Source organism: Scleropages formosus, chromosome 19 (genome assembly GCF_900964775.1).
Source record: "Scleropages formosus chromosome 19, fSclFor1.1, whole genome shotgun sequence".
In the NCBI taxonomy this organism is placed as follows: Eukaryota; Metazoa; Chordata; class Actinopteri; order Osteoglossiformes; family Osteoglossidae; genus Scleropages; species Scleropages formosus.
In genome coordinates, this window is record NC_041824.1 from 6,705,632 (window position 1) to 6,728,642 (window position 23,011).

Here is a 23,011-nt window from a genome sequence, read left to right on the forward strand (position 1 = left end):
CCCCCTTGGGCTGCCTTGTGATGGACTGGCATCTTGTCCTGGGTGTGTCCCCTCCTCCTCCAGCCTTTCGCCCTGTGTTGCCGCGTTAGGCTCCGGCTCCCTGTGACCCCGTATGGGACAAGCGGTTTCAGAGGATATGTGTGTATTATAATAATAATAATAAGTAGCAGACTTGCAAAAAGCTCTGAGTTACAAACAGATTTCTGGACCCCATTTTGTTTGTACGCTGAGGTACAAGTGTTCATTGTTATTTTGTATTTTTATCCACTTTTTAACCATGTTACACAAATATCGGCAGATTTTGCACATGTGGCAGGTTTGGTTTTCTCACAGGCGAATGGCATCCTGGGAGCAGAAGTGTTTGTTTAAGCATGTGCCGATTAGATGTTTCCATGGGGAGTTGGTGGGGGGTTGGGGGGGCGTATCGCTCGGCCCGAAACACGACTCGTGTTGAGCGCGCAGAGCCTGGGAGCGGCTCTCCGTGCCCCGCGGACCCCTCTTCAGTTCAACCACGTTCAACACGGCGCACGATAATAAAGGCCGGACACGGTCGAGCTGCAAGCCACCCCTAAGGGATATAGTTCTCATACCTTTTCTTGTATATTCGTCTGTGATATTTATTCATGACGTTTGCCATAACGATAAGTTTCCATTTTATATGTCGTTCACTTTCAAATAAGCATTTAAACATATTGCTCTGTATCTGTACAATATTTCTGTCTGTTTTCTACTCTTCACATATTTAATATCTCTATTTCTTCCAATAAAGGGTAATACACTTAACTTTGCAGTGGATTACCATAATAATAATAATAATAATAATAATAATAATAATAATATCAACAGCATAGAAAAGTTTAGTTGTTTAGTTTTTTGTGTGTTAAAAAAAATCCATTCACCAGAACAACGTCCTTGGCCTTGCACCTCCATAATCTCATTGCAACACGTTGCAGGTAAATTATTTGCTGTGCACAAATTGGGTGTCAATCAGTCTGATTATAAGTGACATATTACCACCTAACACCTAAAAATAAAAGGTGCCGTGATACGGTGGCTGGGGACATTCCCATTGGTCAAGCGGAGGAATGTTAGGGTTTTAAAAAAGGGTCACAGGACGGAGGAGCTCTAACACAGGAAAAATGAAGGTCCTTCTGCTTCTTGGACTTGTGGCCGTCGCCCTTGCTGAAATAACAAGATTCGATGGGTAAATTTGTGCTTTTTTCCTATAGAAGACATGTCTGTGACCCTCTTGCTTCCATCCACACCGGGAAAAAAACGTGCCCTTGTTTCTGTCCGTCTCTCTAAGAGGGAAAGTGTACCGTCTACAGCTGAAAACGGAGGAGCAGGTGTCCATCGTAAAGGAGCTGGGAGACACCCTACAGGTACAGTGACCCCACAAAACCGTTCAACCCAGCCAGGTAATGCTGCTCGCTCTTTATCAACAGCTCATGAGTCGTCGGTACATGCGCAACACATAATAAGAGCTGATAAAATATTCCAGCGCCACCCTTTCCTGATGACGTGGCTTCTACAGCTTATTGAAAAATAAAATTAACGAATATTTCCATTAGCATTACTAATGCAAGAGACAGAAATCTCACATGTTGTGCTTTCCAGCTTTTGAAATGTACTGTATTTCTTGCAGGATTCATTTTTTAACTATGTTATTAACATATGCAGTATATACTGCATTTTGGGGCCTTGTGAAATATATTATTTTCTGTATGGGTTATAAAACGACTACAAACTTTGGGTGTAAATGTAATATATCCTGATAGGGATAGATCTCCATAAGGATATGACGCCGAAATCCAGCGAATAACCTTCTGCCTTGTGTCTCCTCATCTTCGTCGCCTTCACCAGCTCGACTTCTGGAACACCGAAAACGAGTTTTTGAGGGTCGACACGGACGTTGACGTCCGCGTGAATGCGGAGCACGTCGACCTGTTCGGCACTGCGCTGGAGCAAGGCGAGATTCAGCATGAGTACGTCAACTTGGCCCATAGGAGACAAAAAAAAAAAAAAATAAACATTTTAAAAAGATAAAAATGTTCTTAAATTTAAAATAATTGAATTGCATAGCTGATATTTTAATGCAATCAGTCGCAGTGATTTAAATGAGACCAGAAAGTAAGCATGACTATCTGAAATATTTTTTCATCATCATCATCGGCATTATTATTATTATTATTATTATTATTATTATTATTAAAATGTTAAGTTGATTTCTGCAGGACATGTGTCACATTGCACTCAATGAACCTGTTTCAGTAATTGCTGTCACGTCTCTGTCCCACTGAAAGGGTTCTGATAAACAACCTGCAGGCGGCGATCGACAACCAGATGGACAAGGACGTCTCCACCAAGTCTCACGCCTACGACAAGTACAACTCATGGGACAAAGTAGGCGCTCCGTGTTTGCTTTTCTTCAAAACGTGCAGATCACTAACAAATGGGATGTGTGTTTACCATCATGATGGGTCTCGACAAACGGTGTCAGCCGGCGCCCGTCACACACCTTTGCGTGACTGTGTTTCAGATCCAGGAATGGGTCACCTCCGTCACATCGGGGAACCCCAACCTCATCAGCAGGGAGGTGATCGGCAACACCTATGAGGGGCGACCTATGCACCTGCTCAAGGTAAACCCACTGCTAGCGCTAGACTTTGAAAAAACTAACAATTAATGTACTTAAAGATGCATTTTAATTCACCGGTGCTGATAAATAATAGACTTTACTACAGGCTGTTATGTATTTCCATTTATTCATTTAACGACACATTTATCCAAAGTGACTCACACTGATTTTTAACTAGTATTTCTCTGGCCCCTGTTTGTAAGGTGACTTGCAGTGTTAGATACATTACAGTAAACTCCACAAAGTCATTCACACATCTATACAGTACAGCCGTGTAACACACACACACACACACACACACATTACAGGCAACTTTGAGTCACCAGTCCACCTGAAACACACCCTGTGCCGGATTCAAACCCGGCTCCAAATGCACAGCCCAGGCATTGCGAGGCACAAGTGCTACCCGCTGAGCCACCGTGCTGCCCCGTTTATGGGCAAGTGGTTTTTCATCTCTCCTCAACGTAAACGTCTCACAGATCGGCAAGCAGTCCGGCTCTCCGAAGCCAGCGATCTTCATGGACTGCGGTATCCATGCACGGGAGTGGATCACACCAGCCTTCTGCCAGTGGTTTGTCAAAGAGGTACAACGACATGCAGCATGTGCATAACTCATATGCTTATTTAACTGCCTATATTGTTCAACTTTTATGATTGATCACCTTTCTGAATGATGTGCCCCATCTCAGGCTGTGTCCACCTACGGAAGTGACCCTCAGATGACCGACCTGCTGAACCAAATGGATATCTTTGTCCTGCCTGTGTTCAACATTGACGGTTATGTGTACAGCTGGACAAATGTGTGTGACAGAGCCTGACTTTCAGAACATATCTGTGTGAATTGTGTAAAAGACCCTGTTGAAGCAGGCAGCAGCATACAGGTGGACTTTAACGGGGCGGCTGGGAGCGTAGTTGTTAGAGCTGCTGCCTTTGGGTCCATGGGTCATAGGTTTGTTCCCACCTTTGGCTGTAGTACCCTTGAGCAAGGTACTTACCCTAAATGTTCCAGTAAAATTACCCAGCTGGATAAATGGGATGGGGTGGCGCAGTGGGTTGGACTGGGTCCTGCTCTCCGGTGGGTCTGGGGTTCAAGTCCTGCTTGGGGTGCCTTACAATGGACTGGTGTCCCATCCTGGGTGTGTCCTCTCCCCCTCCAGCCTTATGCCCTGAGTTGCTGGGTTAGGCTCCAGTTCCCTATGACCCCATATGGGACAAGTGGTTCAGAAAGTGTGTGTGTAAATGGGTAAATAACTGTACACAGATTAACATTGCAAGTCACTTTGGAGAAAAGTGTCAGATAAATTATGAATGTAATACATGCTACTTTCGATGGCCTGGTTTTACGTCGATCGTCGCATTAACCTTAGTACATGTACATTTACGTTTATTTATTGAGCAGACACTTTCCTCCAAAGTGACTTCCAATGAACTCTGTGTAGTGTTATAAGCCCACACACCTTATTCACCGCGGTGACTTACACTGCTAGATACACTACTTACATTGGGTCACTCATCCATACATCAGTGGAACACACTCTCTATCACTCACACACTATGGGGGAACCTGAACAGCATGTCTTTGGACTGTGGGGGGAAACCAGAGCACCCAGAGGAAACCTACACAGACATGTGGATAACATGCAAACTCCATACAGACTGAGCGAGGAACGAACCCATGTCCTCTTGCACCACCCAGGCGCTGTGAGACAGCAGCGCTCCTTGCTGCAACAGCGCAATAGAATCGGTCGACTGTGCTGCCGCAAGGCTCCGTATTTCTTATTTACAGCACGTTGCTTTCTTGATTCCATTTATATTTAAAATGGCTAAAAAGAGAAAATGTAAAAGAGTGTTCTGATAGTACCGAAAAGAAAACGCAAAAAAAAGGATATTTAGAAATGAGGGTAAAAATAATAGTGCAGAATGGGAATATAGTTATAATACTGCACGGTATTTATTATTGTTCTGAATAAGTATTATTTCAACATCAAATGTAAGAAAGCCGTACTATACAGTGCGACATTCATCCGATTTAATTTTCCATATGTCCTTATGGGTTGTATAATACAGGGCTTATAATAATATGAGGGGATTTGCGACTTACGATGAGGATATTAAAACAGAGCCCTATTGCAAGCTGAGGACCCCCTGTCTATATGTGTTAAAAATGTATTTTAGTGCTTATGACCATGTGATTGTTCTGCCACTGGGATGTGTAGAACAGAATGTGGAGGAAGACGCGCTCCACGAACTCCGGCAGCTCCTGCCTCGGCACAGATCCCAACAGGAACTTCGACGCCGGCTGGTGCAGTGAGTAGGGACGCTGACTACGGCCGTGTTATGATAAGCAATATCCTGCCATGACAGATATCCCAGTTTGGCCTCCATATCATTTTAAAATTTTTTTTAAAAATTTTTTTGCAGTTTCATCTACCCTCAATTAAGAATGCATATCCTTTTCTCCTCTTCTAGAGTGGAATGTATGCTGTGCAAACACCACTAGGAGGATGTTAACCTGAGACGTGATCAAATTATTCCTTTGCCCACAGCAATCGGAGCCTCCAGTAACCCCTGCAGCGAAACCTACTGCGGCTCCAGACCCGAGTCAGAGGCGGAGGTCAAAGTTGTGGCTGACTTCATCCGGAAGAACAAGCCTATTATCAAGGCCTATCTGACCATACACTCCTACTCCCAGCTCCTGCTCTTCCCTTACTCTTACACCACACAGCTGGCACCTGACCATAAAGAGCTGGTAAGGGTTCCAACTAATGAGGGCGCATGGATTGAAAAGGGTTGAAAGTGGCTGTGCTGTTCACCATTAGCAGGACTAGTTTACTGTACTCCAGTAGTTGAACTGGTTTAACGGAGACCAGTAGTAGGACTGAATTATTGTACGCCCGTGGTGGGACTGGATTACTATACATCAACAGCAAGACTGATTTATTGTACACCGGCAGTTGGGCCTTTTTCTGTGTAATCCTTCAGTTTTCCCACACAATAGTTTAACCCCTGTTTTGTCATGTTACCGCACGTGAAATTTCTTAAACTGTGAGATAAAGATGTATGACTGAATTTAGTGGAAAGTTCAGAAAAAGTGGTGAGGAATTGAAATGCTGAATCACACATTTGGAACAGAGACAACGAGCAGGGCAGAGAAACGCTACGAAGGGTTGAAAAAAGCTATGGCCACTGCAAGAAGGGTATTTTGAGAAGGAAAGGATCCTGCAGCTACAGAATGACAGGTATCCAGCTTACGAATTTTCAAAAAAGGGTTTTGCATTGACATGATATTTCCACTAATATTTATTTTTGATTACATTTTAGTTTTTGTCTATTTTCTAAAGTATATTGCAAAGCAAAAATGGCCTGCAGTTCTACATTCTGCCATTGGGGGCAGCAAAATGTGCTCAGATACAGATATACATCCTCCCATCAGCAGAAAGCTATATAAATAATAAATAGAAATGAAGTAAATAGAAACTCAAGATGTGGAGGGAATGGGAGAGAGGAGGTCTAGAAAGGATTGTGTTGTTTCCCCAACCTATTTAGCAAGTTTTTTTTTTTTTTTAATTATCATTGCTTTATGCAGAATCTATCCAGAAAATAGAGGTTCATTTTTATAATTACACTATTTTGGCTGCAGACTTAAGTAATAAACCTGATGCTGACAGGCTTACTGCATGTGATACATCAGCCTTTTTCCTTTGGCCAGTTTTGTTCAGTTTTACCATGAGGCATTCACATGGTATTTAAGGTGAAACACTCGTTAATGCATTCTCCCCACACAAATCTCCATCACACTGCAGCTCACTCTCCACTGTTTCATTCTTCAGTGGCACCTGATGCTCTGAAGCGACATGACATTATATTGCATGTATAACACAACACACTGATAGGAGGCTCTGGATATGCATTTATGTATTTTTTATTTCCAGTCATTTTAAAGTAGACTTTAATGTTGCTTCATGTTAAGAAAAGGTGATGAATTGCAATTCACGTCTCACACCCTGTGCTATAGTTTTACAGCGAATTTAAGCTTTATCTGATGTTTTTATAAATACCTAACCTGTGAATAAATCAAATGATTAAGCTGTTTTATTATGATACTATTGATTGTGATGTCCTGGTACGACTTTGAAACAGTTCTGAGTTACACACCGACTCCCCATCCCGATGGCATTTGTAAGCTGATGTGTAAGTGTATAGCCTCTAAACTTTTCAGTCAAACGCATGCTGAAAGTGTAACATTTACATGGTCGAAGAAAACTTTCACATCAGAACAAATCACAGAATAAAACCCTGAAGGTGCCACAAGAGAGGTATAACCTGTGGCCAGGTTTCAGAGACTCGTGTGGCTTGGAAATTTAACACAGCGCTACAGTATCTGAGTAAATATAAAATTAGCACCTGTGTTTTCAACCGTCTTAGCACTTGCAGCTCCGACCCCCACGCGCCTCCGCTTTTAAAACATTTTTTTTCTCTGTTTCTTACAGCTTTCTCAAGTCCTCCATCGTTCTGCTTCACACTATCGTTCAGCACTGCTATCACCTCCGCTCTATCGCAAGGACTCGTCATGTCTTTCCAACCCTTCTTCCTTGTGCTCCACCTACCTCTTCCGCCTCCCCTCAGCCACACCGATGTACTTGTCACACTTTTTTCATTTTGTTTATGTGAGACTTCTAGTCTGTTTGTTCATTTTTTTAACTACTTCAATTAATTTTTGTTTTATTGATTAGAATTCTATTTATTTTGGGGGCACAGTGGTGCAGCGGGTTTGGTCGGGGTCCTGCTCTCCGGTGGGTCTGGGGTTCGAGTCCCGCTTGGGGTGCCTTGCGATGGACTGGCGTCCCATCCTGGGCGTGTCCCCTCCACCTCCGGTCTTGCGCCCTGTGTTGCCGGATTAGGTTCTGGTTCGCTGCAACCCTGCTTGGGACAAGCGGTTTCAGACAGTGTGCGTGTGCATGTGTATTTATTTTACTGAATGTACTTTTTTCACCGCCAGGCCAGTCGGGCTGCATCCTGTATATGACATGTATGCTTCCATGACCCCTGTCCCAACTCTCTCTCTACAGCTCAGTGTCGCCGAGGGAGCTGCCGATGCGCTGCGCTCGCTGTACGGCACCAAGTACACCAGCGGCCCTGGAGCCGTGACCATCTGTGAGTATCGTCCCGGGCTTTAACTAACAGCTAGTGTAGTGAGAGGCACCTGGGATCGAGACCAGTAGACTTCCGGGATAAGCATCAAATTCTTGGGGTCTCTCGGTAACACACTGGAGAAAAGTGCATGACCCTGAATAAAAATAAAAAGCATAAAAGAGCTGAAATCAAAGGTGATTTTGAGTAATTAAGTAAACCCCTGTGGAGCCATTTGATAAAATCTTAAAATCGGTTAATATCAATTAAGTAATTTCAGCATTTTAACTTTTTTAACACTTTTTTTTATCTTGATCGCTAGATGAGATACTGTTTATGGCATTTTCATTCACATTATTAGGCACACTTATATAAAAAAAAATGCTTCATTCCTGCTTAATTACTCTTGTTTTCCTCTCTCAAAAATCTATCTTCCTAGAGCATTTTTTTAAACAAAATGACTGCTAACTTATTTTGCATATTCATATCTAGTGTTATACAGTGCCCAGTATACCTCGTGCTACAATATCCTTGATCAGGCTATTTACCCTGAAATGATGCAGTAAAAATTAGAGAAAACAGGTGGGAGAGCTCACAGCAGCTCAGTGAAATGAACACTAAACTGTACCTCATGGATGTTTCATAGTACGGTAAAAATTACCCAGCTTTATAAATGGGTAAATCAGTGTGAGTAGCTCAATGTTTTAAGTTACTTAAGATAAAAATGTCAGCTAAATAAATATTTATCTACTTAAATCTATATTTTTGTATTTAAATCCACTTGTTTCTGGGGAGATGCAAACGTGTGGATTGTGCGTTCCAGACCCGGCTGCCGGAGGCTCTGACGACTGGGCCTACGACCTGGGGGTGAAGTACGCCTACACGTTCGAGCTGCGGGACACTGGGCGCTATGGCTTCCTCTTGCCCGAGTCGCAGATCAAGCCCACGTGCGAGGAGACCATGCTTGCCGTCAAGTACATCGCCGCCCATGTGATCAACAGCCTCTAGAGAGTCTAGAGGCTTTGATGCCCTCAATAAAATACCTGCAGCTGCACAGCGGCCACTTTGCTGACCCTCATTCTAAGTGGATCCACTTGTGGAAACGATGCATTACGCACTCTCTGACAGTTTTCAGCGGATTCACTGACAAGCACATGGATAACACTGATTGCAGGCCAGTTTCAGAACAGTTTTAACATTAATATTTAAAGAATCTTCAAAGCAATCGAGGGGCATTTCAGTATCAAAAAACATTTTTTCTGCACTCTTATCCAAAGTCCATAATACTGTTTGACCAGTTTTTTTTTACAGCTGGTTTACATTTATTTATTTAGCAGACACTTTTCTCCGAAGCGACTTCCAATGAACTTTATTCAGTGTTATCAACTCACACACCTTATTCACCGCGGTGACTTACACTGCTAGATACACTACTTATACTAGGCCACTCATCCATACATCAGTGAAACACACACTCTTTCTGTTACTCACACACTATGGGGAACCTGAACAGCATGTCTTTGGAGTGTGGGAGGAAACCAGAGCACCCAGAGGAAACCCATTCAGACTGAGTGGGGATCAAACCCACGTCCTCTCGCACCACCCAGGTGCTGTGAAACAGCAACACTACTCACTGTGACACCCCACATTACCGGTTGTTTCTGTTGCAGTAATTCTATGCTCTAGGGTATGATGGAAGGAGCGGGACTTGAACCATCAACTTTCACATTACAAGGCCTTGTGCTTAGCTGCTATACTCCCAACTTCCTACATGAATAAAGACAAAAATCTGCTGCCAATTGCTGTCAAAATTCAATGAAGGACTTAATCAACAGCCATACACCGATAACGGTGCCCAGTTTTCTGGGACTGGGAATAGAGCCATAAAGCAACCAGGTGAAATGAAAATTATTCATTAATACACTCACACCCCATAATACTCCAGGAGTCTATATTATAAATCACAGTTGACCTTAGATAATCCTAAAGCAATGGTGTGGTGGTCCAGTGTCTATCCTTGATGCACAGGTGAGGCAGTGTAGACCCTGGACAGGACAGCAGTCACAGGGTAACCACACACACACACACACACACACACTCAGAGCCATAAATCCACCTGAAAGAGGCAGCTTTGGAGCAGCGGAGGGAAACCCATGAAAACACACCGTGGAGACATCGACCCCACGTCTGAATGCCCTGCCCAGGTGTTTTTGGGCCACCTGCGCAACCCGCAGCGCCACTGTGCAGGAAGTGGATTTATTGCAGCGGCACGTGCTCGCCAGTAGGGGGCGGAAACGGGAAAACATTGAAACGACTACGAAGCGGTGACGAGTCGGTGGCGCCGCGTCTCTTCTGCAGTCCGCGAAATTTGGCGCAGTACGGGAGCAAACACGACTGAGACACATAGTCCTTCGTTACATATTGATCGGAATATTATGTCGTGAACTGTGATAAGTTCACCCGCTTTTTAAGTACTGTGGCTTATTTGTTATTGATTGATTGATTTGTCAGTTGTCGCGTAATGTGGGCGAGAAGGAGCGGCTCTGTCGCACAGGGGACGCAGACGGCGGGACGCCGCGTGCAAGGAAGGGGGCGTGTTCGCCGCGGGACGCGCGCCGACATGTGACTCGTGGGTATTTAAAGTGGTTCCGGGCCCCGTTATAAATGCGCCACTTGTGGGCTGCCGCTTTCTTCTCCGTGGCCTCTGGTCGCCGTCGTTTGTTCACCGGGAGGCGCGCGCTTTCACGCACACCATGGCAGGTACGTGCATCTCCCTCGGAGTCATTTGCCTTTTTTTTTTTTTTTTCTTTTTTTTTTCCCCCTGCTCTCTTCCCTTTTCGTGCTTGTACGCGGACGCACCGCGTCGGTCGCGCTCCGCTTCCTGCGTGTTAACTTTTGCGCGCCAGAGATAGTGGTGTGTGGGTGTGGGTGTGGGTGTGAGTGGGATGGAGTGTGTACGGGTGGATGCGCGGGTGATGCCGCTTCTCCGCTCCGTTCGTCCATCCCGGAAAAAAGCGAAGCAGGGGGGGGGGGCGCGCTTGGCGGAACCTGCCGTTGGACCGTCGTTATGCAGCAGCATCTCTTATTAATGGGGCGACGAGCTGCGAGAGGACTCTGCTCCTCCTCCTCCCCGTGTTCTGCGTCAGCTGTAATTGTCAAGTTTGTTTTTTCACCCGCCTCCCACCTTCAACTCGATTCAACTCGCCTCCACGGTGTTTATACACCTGTCCGGTGTCCCTCGCGGTGGGTCGGTGGGTCGGTTGGGGGGGTTAAACTGGTGGCGCCTTGTTACTTTGGTGACCAAACTTCAAGTGAACGAAGCTTGTTGTAACTTTTTTTTGGAACGCTGGGAGAAGCACCTTATTTTTATTTATTTATTTTTTTCTTTTAAATTAAAATCATCATGATTCCGCACTACGGACAGTAACGGGTTATGCCAGAAATTATGGTGTCCCGAGCAGCTCGGAATCATGTGCTTATAATAGGCGGCTGTCATCCCTACATCTCTATGGTGACCCAATGCTTGATAAGCATTTGTAGTGATTCACATAATAATAATAATAATAATAATAATAATAATAATAATAATAATAATAATTAAAAATATATATTTTATGTGTGTGTTCCTACTGGAGCAGTGTACAAATACCTCTCGTATAAACGGGTGACTCGAACCCCAGACCTTCGGACTGTAATAGTCCAGCCATTACTAGTGCTGTGTCCACTCCAGTTGTGTTAAATGTGTGCTTGGTTTATATATCCAAGTTAAAAAAAAAAAAAAATCTTCCCCAGATGACAAACTTCTTCCAGCTGCATCCGTGTTCTTTCCACCGAGTCATAATCGACACCACTTTGACTTTTCAATCTCCCCTTTATAATTTCTTGTTTATATTTATGTACTAATTTATTTGAGCTGTGGAGGCGAATTTGACTTCATCTCCTGTTTCCAAGCTTAAAGGGTGGGATCTGTGTGGCTTTTTTTTTTTTTTTTTGCCTACGTCTGATTATATGCTGTCGGGACTCCTTTAGGAAAGTAAAGGTGCTGTGGATGAACGCCCTCATTTATGTGCCCACAGCTGATGCGTTTATGATTAATAGTGACGGAGCCCTTTGTGCAAAGAATGTGTTCCTGCTAATGAGCGGCCGTCACCGCTGCTTCGTTTGCTTCCCTTCGCAGGGCTTCTGGCCTCCTGTCTTGCCAAAACCCAGGGTGCAGTTGGCAATAAACCGCCTAAACTTCTGTTTTCGTATCCAAACGCACCCGCGAATGTTAAATGTTGAAATCTAGTGGCTGTTACAAGTGACATTATCAGAATCCTGATCTGTAGGTAGATTCATGCCGGAAACATTAATTTGTTTTGCTGATGCTTTTCTCCAAAACAGCTTCCGCTGTTAAACTGCTTAAAATTATTTACCCATTTATACAGCTGGGTAACTTTACTGGAGCAATTTAGCGTAAGTACCTTGTTTTTAAGGTATTACAGCAGTAGGAACTGTTCACATTTTGGGCCCTAAGGTGGTGGCACCTATAACCACTGCACTGCCAGCTGTCCCCAACATATTAAAATTATAAACATATAGGCAACATATGTGGTTTTTGTCAAAAGGAAAATGTCCTACAATAAAGTCACCTCTTAAGGACTTCTTCCGTTGGCTTCTAAAAGTTTGGGTTTCTCCGTCTGTGTGTTTTTAACACGAGTTTTTTTTTTTTTTTTTTTTTCCCGGGGACACTTGGGAATAATGGTTTATTTACGGGTGGTGCAGTTGTTGACCGCTCTTGTGGAGGGATTATGTGTTTGACCAGCTGCCTGCGTTGTGTAACAGACCAAGCGTTTGTGACGCTGGCCACAAATGACAGCTACGCAAAAGGAGCGATGGTGCTGGGAAGATCCCTGCGGAGCCACAAGACGTCCAGGAAACTTGCGGTGCTCATCGGTCCCCACGTGTCTGAGCCATTCAGGTATGTGTGCTGCACTTCGAATGGTTGAGAGAGAGAGAGAGCCTTTTGATTTACATTAGTTTAATTTTTTTAAATGTGTTCCTGAGCCTCCAAATGGTAACATTGATGCTGAAATATCGCTAGTAGTTTAGTGATCACAGCTGCTGCCTTTGGACCCAAAGATCACAGGTTCAAATCCCACCTCCAGCTGTAGTACCGCTGAGCAAGGTCCTTACCTTAAGTTACGCCACTAAAATGACCCGATTGCAGAAATGGGTGAACAATCATATCTTAACACTTAAGTTTCTTTGGAGAAAAGCATCAGCAAAATGAATAAATGTCAGTTGTGACCCCAAGTCAACATCCATTAATGTTAAAATCACTCAATTCTGTTAACTTAGCCACTGTAATTGTCCCCTTTACCATAACATAACAGTGCAGTTTCCTTCATTTATTACTATAATACTGTATGACTGTCCACCTGCACCCGTTCAGCTCTTTTGTACCCATTATCTACTGCACACTTAAATAATCACAAACAAAACATACATACTTGTGATACTGTGTTTATCTAATTGATCAGAAAAGAGATCAATGAATTTGGCGTGAATGAAGTGACACTCAGTGGACATGGTTTGGACAGTCCAAATGGGGACATGATCACTGACATAAGAGGTGAAACTAGTGAACAAGGGCTGATGGAGGGTGAGAACGTAACGCGGCACGAGACAAACTATAACTGAGAAGAGCTCGTGGTGGGGCTGGTTTCAAGTTCTCAGGAGGCACAAAGTCTAAGTTCAAACATCATAAATATGAGGAAGACTTTTTTGTAAATTAAAGTCAGGGTACTAAATGAAACCATTATGTTCCCATGGAGGGGGGGTGACCCTACCGCACAATGCATTTCCATTGGCCTGGAGGTGCTCTGCCTCCCATATGGCTTCTGTCGAAGCGGTATCATTGTATTCAGCAACACTCCGATACTTCCTCAGGGTACCGTGCTACAGGTGGGCGTGAAGATGTCACCCTTCCTGTTTGGATCTGAGCTTTCCTTTCCTACCAGGGCAGTGCTTGACAAGATCTTCGATGAAGTCAGGCTGGTGGACGTGCTGGACAGCGAGGACACGGCCCACCTGACCATGATGGAGAGACCCGACCTGGGTGTTACTTTGACCAAGCTCCACTGCTGGACCCTCACACACTACTCAAAATGTGTCTTCATGGATGCAGATACTATGGTTAGAGATATAAAGTATGTGGTGCAGTCAGTAAGTTCTAAGACCGGCCACCGTATGACGCTACTTGACTGGCTCAAAATCATAGCGGAGACACTGTGGTCTGTCTTGGAACTTATGGGCTACTGTACAATACGTTGATTTTTGAGCAAGTTTCTGTGAACTGTGCACCATCTGGCCTCTGGATCCTTTGGTTGTTCATTCTAAAGGCTCTATAGTTCCTGGGGGCAACAGGGGGCACATTAGTTTGAATCCTACTTTCTGTTGTAGTACCCTTGAGGAAGGTATTTTACCCTGAACTGGTAGTGAAACCTACCCAGCTATAAAAGTTTCACGTCAAAAAGCATCTAAATTGCAAATGTAGTTTATAGCTTGGTTGTCCTTAATAGTTAAGAATATTAACAGGCAGTGCATGTTTGAACCCCCCTCCAACCCCTTCCCAGGTCTTGACAAATGTGGACGAGTTGTTTGATAGAGAGGAGCTGTCGGCGGCGCCCGACCCCGGCTGGCCAGACTGCTTCAACTCTGGTGTGTTTGTGTTCCGGCCCTCCAACGAAACCTACGGCAAGCTCCTTCGGTACTGCTCGGAGCACGGCAGCTTTGATGGTAGGCGCTCTGTTCGTGATGGTATTTCGTTTTCCTCGACTTTTTTAAATGTCGGCGCACGTGTTAACGGTGCTGCTGCCACGGTTTTAATAAATATTAGCCACTGGTTATGACTTGTCGTCAATGTGCTGGGCAGTGTGGTGGTAATAGAGTCTATGGGTTAGGCTTCAATATTTCAAACGACAAATTACATTAAAGCAAACTGGCAGAAATATTTTTGATAAACTTGTATTGCACTAATGTAAACAAATTTGTTTATACACTTCATATAAATGCAGATAGTGAGGACAACTGATAAGTGTAGTGGCTGGAGCTGCTAGATCTGAAGGTTGCCAGTCCATATCTCACCTTGCTCAGGGGTTGTACGCCAGTAGGTTTTTACCATAAACCATTCCAGTAAAATTACCTAGCTGTATAATGGGTAAATAGTTGTAGATTGTGTAACACTAAGTTGGTTTGGATGAAGAAAAAAATCTGAGTATAATTTACCTCTACCAGCCCCTGGCTTGGCACCAATTCAGGGACTTGGAGGCATTCAGGGGATGTTTCTGCCCAGCAGTCAGTGGCAACTCTAAGGAAGCCTTGCTATGTCTGGCATGTGCGGTCTGAGAATTTAAGGCTTGGTTTTGCTCTTTGAAAGGCCTGTCCCCCCCCCCCCCCCCCCCCCCCCCCCCCCCTTTTTTTTTTTTTTTTCTCTCCTTTAAATATTTATATGGACCTTTTTGTATGCAAGTGCCAAATCTTGCTTCTCTTGTGTGCTTGACTTGTTGATGGCATTTATTGACTGGGCACAAGGGTGTTCTGTCTGAGTTATTTGTGAGAGCTGCCTTTTTTTTTTATTTTGGGGGAGTGAAGCACCAACACAAAAACTTAACATTGACACCCTCCTGGGAAGCAGGAGGGTCCCAGTAAATTGCACCTCTATTCTGCCCTGGCTTCCATCGGACAACTTGACACTGCACTAAATACCCCTCAAGACGGGTGTCTAGTTGCTTTGTTACCCACCTTAACCACACACACACCCGATGAGCCTGGCTGGTGTTGCGTAACCTGCCTGGCATCAACCGCGGCACCAAGTCCCCCAGTTATGTTGATGAACACAGAGGGTTTGGCACTCACCCGCTCCGACAACAAAAAACCCTTTCATTGCACTTTCTTGTTTATGGTGCAGCGGTTTTGGAGGGAACTCTACTGCTGGGTGACTCTGGACATAAGTTTGTGTTGCACGAACTTGCGTGTGTAGAGATGTCTCACTTAAGAACACACAATCAAAGATGATCTGAGGTGTCTGAAAAGCTTATTCATAGCAATATAGTAGTTATGAAACATTTCTTAGAAGGGATGGTTATTCCTGCTGTGTGCGATGGCATGTCCTACTCTCAGTCTGGCACGTATGACCCATACGCACGTCAGGCACGTAAGCAGATTCTCACGACCTAAGAATTTGCCAACGCGCTTTGTCCTGGAGCGCTTTGCGGAGTGAGCCGCACCTCTTCCCAACCTCCCCCCTTCCCAGTCACCCGCTCTTCTCCTTTGGATGGCATGTTAACAGTTGTCTGGAATGTAAATTGGCAGAGGAGGCGTATTTTTAGCAGTGGACAGCTTTGTGTCCACATTAGTGTGGTCTGGTAATTCCTGACCTGAACACCACCCCCACCTCTGCGTTGGGTTACGATTTATTATTTTTCATGCAAAGGGACATGAAATTTTGAACACTTAAAATGTGTTGGGCAAGAGCACCATGCAGCCTCTTGTATGGACTGGCAGCATTGACCACTATGCCTCCTAGTTGCTCAAGAATGCAAACATTTGTGGTAATCTGTACAACATGGTACAGCAATGGCAAAAATGCAACTTAATCTCTCTATGGCTTTACTGGTGTGGCTCCATCCAAGGGGTGATCTGCAGGACCCACAAGCGTCACCTACGTCCAAGATAAACTTGCAGTGGACGAAGCACATTCTTGCCGTTGACGGATCATCGTATAAATGAGGAGGCGCTCCATATAAAGCTGTAGACATGCTCACATGTAGGGGCCCCTGGGGGGGTATGTGTTTAGCAAAACAGTGAAGTCTATTTTAAACAGCAGGGCACTCTGGGGGGTCCTCAATGTGGGGCTCTACGCATGAGCACAGGGTTGGGTTTTACAAGGGCTTCCATGGGCAGGTCAGCTTCAAACAGATTATACATCTGTGTTGCAGATATTGAGCATAAGGTTTATTTTATTTTATTTTATTTATTTATTTTTTTTAACCACTCCCCCCTTCCCTTTGGAACTTTATTGCTTGTTTGTTCTCCAGTTTTTTTTTTTTTTTTTTTTGGGTATATGCTGCACTCCTTGTTAGAACTGATCTCTTTCCAATTCTTGGTTCTTCAGAGACTTGGTGAGGAGGCACAAAACTGAAATTTCTTCTCCAGATCTTAACGGCGAAGCAGCTGCAACACAACGCTGTTTGGGTGTGCAAAGTGTGCTGCGCTCTGCCACTCATCTCGTAAACCCTGAAATATAGTTTGTCTCAGATTGAGACAAAAGCCACTAGAGGCCTTTTACTTTCATATATCCACAGTTGGAGCGTCCTTTGTCCCAAAGCTTCTAGACCTTTCTACTGTAGTGTCTGTGCAACAGGTGAAATGGAGACTTTTCATTGAGTTTTGCTGACTTTCTGTAAAGCATCTTTTCCTGTTTCTTGGTGCTGGGTAACATTACTGGAGCAATTTAGGGTAAAATGCCTTGGAGCAGTGGAACAGCAGGTTTGGTGGGGGTCCTGCTCTGCGGTGGGTCTCGGGCTCGAGTTCTGCTTGGGGTGCCTTGCGGTGGACTGGTGTCCCGTCTGGGGTGTGTCCCTTCCCCCTCCAGCCCCCTGCCCTGCATTGCTGGGTTAGTCTGCGGATTGCCGCAACCCCACTGGGGGCGTGTGTGTGTGTGTGTGTGTGTGTGTGTGTGTGTGTGTGACAGATGAGCACATTGACGTGAATAGACATTCCCTGATAGTTTTGGGAGGATCTCTACTGTTCAGTGCAAAGGCCTGAAAGAATGTAGCTGCACCCTCTTGTCTTGAGCAAGATGCGTGAATCTGCACGCCCCAGTTAGCCAGCTATGCTAATTTGTCCGCAGGCCTGGGAATTCCCTGAACTGCTCATGTATTCTGTCAGACTGATGTGATGAGTGTATGTAGTATAGCTCCGGGGGGGTCTCAGAACCCAACGAAACCAGCAGTCTGCCGGCGGCGCCAAGTTAGCCAATTGGAACTGGAAACGGTTTTGATGCGCAGAGGTTGGCACAACTAGTGACAGAGTGCACAAATTTTGAGATGTGGATTGGATTTTAAGCAGTATGATTCAGCTTCATTGGGTGGGGGTTGATATGTGAACAGTTGGCTCTTGTCGCAACATGGTCCCTACAGCTGTGTCCTTTACTGCCAGCGGTTTCGTCGCTTGGGCTCGTGGATCGGACCTGGGCCCGAACGCTCCGCACGCTATTCTGGAAGCGGCACGGCCACCTGACGCTTCTGAACGGACGGCAACGGAGCAGAGCTGCCTGGTTTCGATGCGGGTTTTACTTCCTGTGTTCTCGGGACCTTTACTAGTGTCATGGCAGGTCATTGCAACAAAGTCAGGATTTACTGCTCAGTGTTTGGCACAACATGCTCACTACTGAGCAGGAAGGACGGTTAAGGGATTGCTGTGTCCTTGCAATTGTACTGCTCACACGAGCTTTGGTCAAACTGATGAAGCGGAACGACTTGAGTAATATGTGTCCCGTGTCATTACAATAGAATCCTGAACATTGGGGGGGAAAAAAAACTAAACCACTGTATTATAAATATTGTGTTGTGTGTACCCCCCCCAAGTATAATGGGCTTATTTCTTTTCCCAGCAAGGAAACTTTACAACAGCTACTTTATTTACTGCCTGCTATGTCACTCCTACAAAGCACATGGGCACTACACTTCCTCCAAAACCAACAGTATATACTTCCTGTTTCCTGTCACATGAGTCTTGACCAATCAGTGCTGAGCACTGTAAAGACCACAATTTAAAATTGAAGTAAATACAAGTTTCCAGATTAACTACATGTGAACTTCTATAACATGAACATGTACATGATTGTAAATGTTTCCACTGGAAGGTGATGCTGACAGTCACTCACTCCTGCACAATTTTGAGGTGCCAGCTACTAATATGGATAAGGTAGTACAATTTAGTAACTTTCTACAAATGCTGTAAAATTTGATTTAATTTTCATGTGCCATTGTTTCACTGTAGGTGATGTTGTCCAGGAACATGGTACTTTTACCCCCCCCCACTACATTACATTTTAAGAAAAAAAAAGGCAGTTCATCTGTCACAATGGGAATTAGCCCAACAGGGATTTTGCAAAGAATTGACCTTGTTGGGTGGGGGTTTGATGTAAATTTGGCTCCTTGGATGGAAGCGGTGCGTGATAAAGAGGGTGTGAAAGGCTTACAGCAAGAGCAGCCTCTTGGAAAACACACTGCTGATGGGACTCGCCTACCTGTGGAATACCTTCATTACTGTGATTTTCAACAGCTGAGTGAGTGTTTGGGGGAGGAACGGCAAAACCATCCGATACGTTTGAGGAACTAAAGCTGCGTTGCATCAGCTTCCTGCCTTGCCGCAAGTTTTGTTCTGTTCTTCTATTTGCTCAATTTCCTGTCGATTTCAAGGTGTTCGGTAAAGCGTGGCTCTGGGATCAGGGTGGAGTAAATCCCTCCGGGCTCTAGTATGCTGACGTGCGGAGGAGCGCAGAACTACTGTGCGCTTCCTGCCTTCGAGGCCTCGACTGAGCAAGGTCACCAACACCTCAAACCGCATGTAGCGATGCGTGTTGGTGGGCTGAGTTATGCAACCATCTGGAGGTGTCTTATCCTGTACCCGTGGAACCTTCATTCCGATTCCTAGTGAATGTATTTTAGCAATGGGGTTCAGCTTTATTTGGTGCCTTTCACATTTTTTTTTTTATTTTCACATCAGCACATTCATGTACATGTGACAGGATGCAGCATTTAGTCTATCACCTTTGCATCAGTTCATTCTTTTCGCTTCCCTCAAATTGACCGATCGGTATTGTAGAAGTCCGATCAGTTTCCAAGTCTTATGTGCAAAATCATTTCTAGTGATACTGCTTTTAAGGGTTTAAATGTTTCATGGGTGAAATCGGATCTTGATGTGGTGTTTGCACAATACTATAGTAAAAACAAATAATCTTCTACATCACCATCCTTTCTGCTCCATAGGTGGGGACCAGGGTGTCTTGAATGGCTTCTTCAGTAACTGGGCCACTGCGGACATATCGAAACACCTCCCTTTCCTTTACAACCTCAGCAGCATAGCGATCTACTCCTATCTTCCGGCCTTTAAGCAGTAAGTACCACACCAGGAGCAATGCAATTCCTCACTCTTCAGTATGCTTAGCTTACCACAGCAGTTGAAGCAATGGCTCATAGTCCTACTGGGAAAGTAAGCAGATCTGTGGTCACATGAGAACCGTGTCCCTGCCGTGATGTCTGGGTAGTGGAGATGAGAAAAAGGGGCGGTCTCTAAGCCACCTTTTGATCTTGGATGTCCATCAGGGGCTCAAGTGGGACTAGCAACCCAAAATAGAACTGGGGTAAGTCTGGATGTTGGGCCAGAGCCATTGGTACTTCTCTAGCAGGACTGTGGTGGTCTCCAATTGGTACTGGTTCACATTTGTGAATGCTGTCCATCTTTCATTCCCATTGCAACCATATTGGGAAAGTTTCCCAGCAGATTGTCACTTGTCCCAATATTAGACTCACTTGCATCAGGTGACGAATGTTGAGATCCTGATAAATCACTGCGGGTTAATGTTCAAATCCCAGAAACTCATTTTTAGCTTTGTGGATCAGCCCAGCACTGCACCAGCTGGGTTTCAAGGAGCCACAGCTTGACCCAACATTTTTACACATGAAAGGTCATTCTAATATTTGCTTCCGTAGATCAGGTGGCATCTGAAATGACTAGATTATTGGAAACTTGTTTTTAATTTTTTGAGATGAGGTCTTTAGTGCATTGAGCCTGTGGGTCACAACTGGCTCCTCTGATCACGTCCTTCCTGCTCGGTTCTAGGTATGGTGCCAATGCCAAGGTGGTCCACTTTCTGGGGAAGATGAAGCCGTGGAGCTACACGTATGACACGCGAGCAAAGCAGGTGAAGGGAGACACCCAGGAGGCGGCCACTCACCCAGGCTACCTGCTCAGATGGTGGGAGATCTTCTCCACGGCAGTGGTGCCCATGCTGGCAGAGCAGCACGGCGACCGCCACTTCCACTCGGGATGTGTGGTGGTAAGTTGGCGAAAGTGTCGTGGCGGCCGATCTTTGTGGGCTCGCTGGAGCCACTGGCTTTTGAACTTTTTGGTGTGTAAATACTTTCTATCTCCTCTCTCACACACACTACTGAAAAGGTTCAGTTCAAAGTGGTTTGAATAGGTTAAACATCCTGGTGAAGGCTGAAATTGTAGTGCAGGTTGAACCAAAAACCATGATTTCTTTTAGCACTAAACATGCAGTGTTGGTGAAAACACACCCAGCCCCAATGCAAACTGGGATATGTGATTGACTCCCATCCTCCACCCACATCATCTGTATAGTCCAGGGGTTTTATAATTGGGGGAACTAAGGCCATCTTGTAGGGGCATAAAAATTTAGGGGTCCCAGAGTGAGACATATTCTTATAGTAATTTTATGAAATTTTGAGAACTGCTACCTTATATAAATGTAAATCACTGCCACATGGTTCTGGAAATGAAGCAGTTTCATAAATGTTGGCTACAGATAGCCACTCGGCAGTGAATATTACATCTGTTCAACTTATTTTTCGTCTCCCTATATTTTGTGCAGATGTAATTGTCTAAGATCACTGATACATAAAGATCAATTTTATCCATATTAAATATAACTTATTGAGATGCCCAGCGAGGAGGCTGTACAGAAACCTTATGGCAATCGACGAATATAGTGGGGCAGCTGGTAATGTAGTTGGCACTGCTGCCTTTGGACCAGAGGTTGCAGGTTTAAATTCCACCTTCTGCTGTAGTACTCCTGAGCAAGGTACTTACCCTAAATTACTCCAGTAAAATTACCCAGCTGTATAAATGGTTAAATAAGTATCGTAATATCGTCACTTTTAGTTGACGCTTCTCCAGTGGATAAAAGGAAATGGAGCACATTTGACCAAAACTGCAGCCAGTCATAGGTGATCATCACCTTGCTGTGGGATTAATGGCTCCTCCTCCTCCAGGGTGAGCTTGAAGTCGGGATGTCGCAGCTCCAGGCGTCGGACCCGGAGCCACCGGCCCTGTCTTCGGAGGAGCGCAAGCAGAGGTGGGAGCAGGGCCAGGCCGATTACATGGGAATGGACTCTTTTGAGAATATCCAGAAGAAGCTGGACACTTTCCTCAAGTAAATGTGGACGGAGGTGGGGCTCGGGGAGGGGGGAACTGTCGCATGAATTCCACGAGTGTAAAGTGGTACACGTGCCCAGTGTCCACTTGCTGCCTCGCCTCGGTTTGACCTTCCCGCACAACTCTTCGCATCTCGAGTCTAGTTAGTATCGGCAGTGAAATTCTACACTAAACGTAGCAGAGCAATAAACCCAACCCGCTGCAGTCGATATCGACACAACTGGTGTTGCGTAGCATGGACTGGTCACCAGTTCATATGGAAGGAGGCACTTTAGGCACTTCCTGCAACCCCAACTCATTATGGTCAACCTAAGGCGCTCAAGCCCACTTTGGACGTCTTGGATTCCGACAACCAGATTGTTCCGTTGACTTGCCGTCTCATCCCTGCTGTTGAACCATTGAGGATGCGATTAAAACAGCCCCACACACCACCTGTCACAGGGCTTCCTGGAACACTTCTCCCCCACCAGACATGCCTAGCAGTCCTCCCTGGTGCTGCAGCTCCTTGGAGGCTCTTGTTGGATGTGTTTGCCGGTAGATGTGAACCCAGAGACGTACAGTCATGGTCAGGTGTGTGTGTGTGTGTGTGTGTGTGTGTGTGTGTGTGAGAGAGAGACTTGCAGTAGTTGGGTTCTTTCACCATTAGTTTCCTGCAGGATTATTATGTGGAATTGGCCAAAGCTTTAAGCTACAAAATAAAAGCTGCTGGTATTAAACTGGTCTCCTTGAATTTGTGGAATGGGCTTTAATTTTTATTTTAAATTCCATGTTTTTAGACTTTTTTTTTTTTTTTTTTTTTTTTTTTTTCCTTCTTCCCCCACTTAATTTCCTGAGAATGTGCAGTGTTGTGCAGTAATCTTCCAATATCCTCTAAATTGTACATCACCTATTTCTACACAGCCAATTTGAATATTCAAATTGTATCTAGTAGTTGGGACTTTTCAGAGCTTTGTCACCTTCTGGGTTTAATATTTTTGTACAATATGAATTTTGTCTTTGCTGTTATGAGAGTCATTT

At 44.9% G+C, this 23,011-nt stretch overlaps 2 protein-coding genes across 2 annotated transcripts; both read left to right on the plus strand.

Moving 5' to 3' along the window:
• The first annotated feature begins 1,129 nt into the window (after positions 1-1,129).
• cpb1 (carboxypeptidase B1 (tissue)) lies at positions 1,130-8,776 on the plus strand. The gene is made up of 11 exons (XM_018741091.2): positions 1,130-1,204; positions 1,307-1,382; positions 1,864-1,985; positions 2,304-2,403; positions 2,540-2,641; positions 3,118-3,222; positions 3,328-3,438; positions 4,855-4,945; positions 5,185-5,387; positions 7,708-7,792; positions 8,592-8,776. The coding sequence occupies exons 1-11, from the start codon at positions 1,140-1,142 to the stop codon at positions 8,774-8,776; spliced, it is 1,245 nt and encodes a 414-aa protein (XP_018596607.1). The 5' UTR covers positions 1,130-1,139.
• A 1,316-nt stretch (positions 8,777-10,092) lies between these two features.
• On the plus strand, positions 10,093-22,692 carry gyg1b (glycogenin 1b). The gene is made up of 7 exons (XM_018741372.2): positions 10,093-10,528; positions 12,593-12,728; positions 13,771-13,945; positions 14,386-14,548; positions 19,807-19,933; positions 20,660-20,876; positions 21,832-22,692. Exons 1-7 carry the CDS (start codon positions 10,522-10,524, stop codon positions 21,994-21,996), a joined length of 990 nt encoding a protein of 329 aa, XP_018596888.1. The 5' UTR covers positions 10,093-10,521; the 3' UTR covers positions 21,997-22,692.
• The last annotated feature ends 319 nt before the right edge of the window (positions 22,693-23,011 follow it).

What these genes read in the sequence shown, in the direction of transcription:
- gyg1b (XM_018741372.2), top strand. An exon ending in TATCTTCCGGCCTTTAAGCA is followed by an intron (nt 19,934 to 20,659) that starts GTAAGTACCACA and finishes GCTCGGTTCTAG; the next exon opens with GTATGGTGCCAATGCCAAGG. An exon ending in TCCACTCGGGATGTGTGGTG is followed by an intron (nt 20,877 to 21,831) that starts GTAAGTTGGCGA and finishes CTCCTCCTCCAG; the next exon opens with GGTGAGCTTGAAGTCGGGAT.
- cpb1 (XM_018741091.2), top strand. Translation starts at nt 1,140, where the DNA reads ATGAAGGTCCTTCTGCTTCTTGGACTTGTGGCCGTCGCCCTTGCTGAA. An exon ending in CACCTGACCATAAAGAGCTG is followed by an intron (nt 5,388 to 7,707) that starts GTAAGGGTTCCA and finishes CTCTCTCTACAG; the next exon opens with CTCAGTGTCGCCGAGGGAGC. An exon ending in CCCTGGAGCCGTGACCATCT is followed by an intron (nt 7,793 to 8,591) that starts GTGAGTATCGTC and finishes TGTGCGTTCCAG; the next exon opens with ACCCGGCTGCCGGAGGCTCT.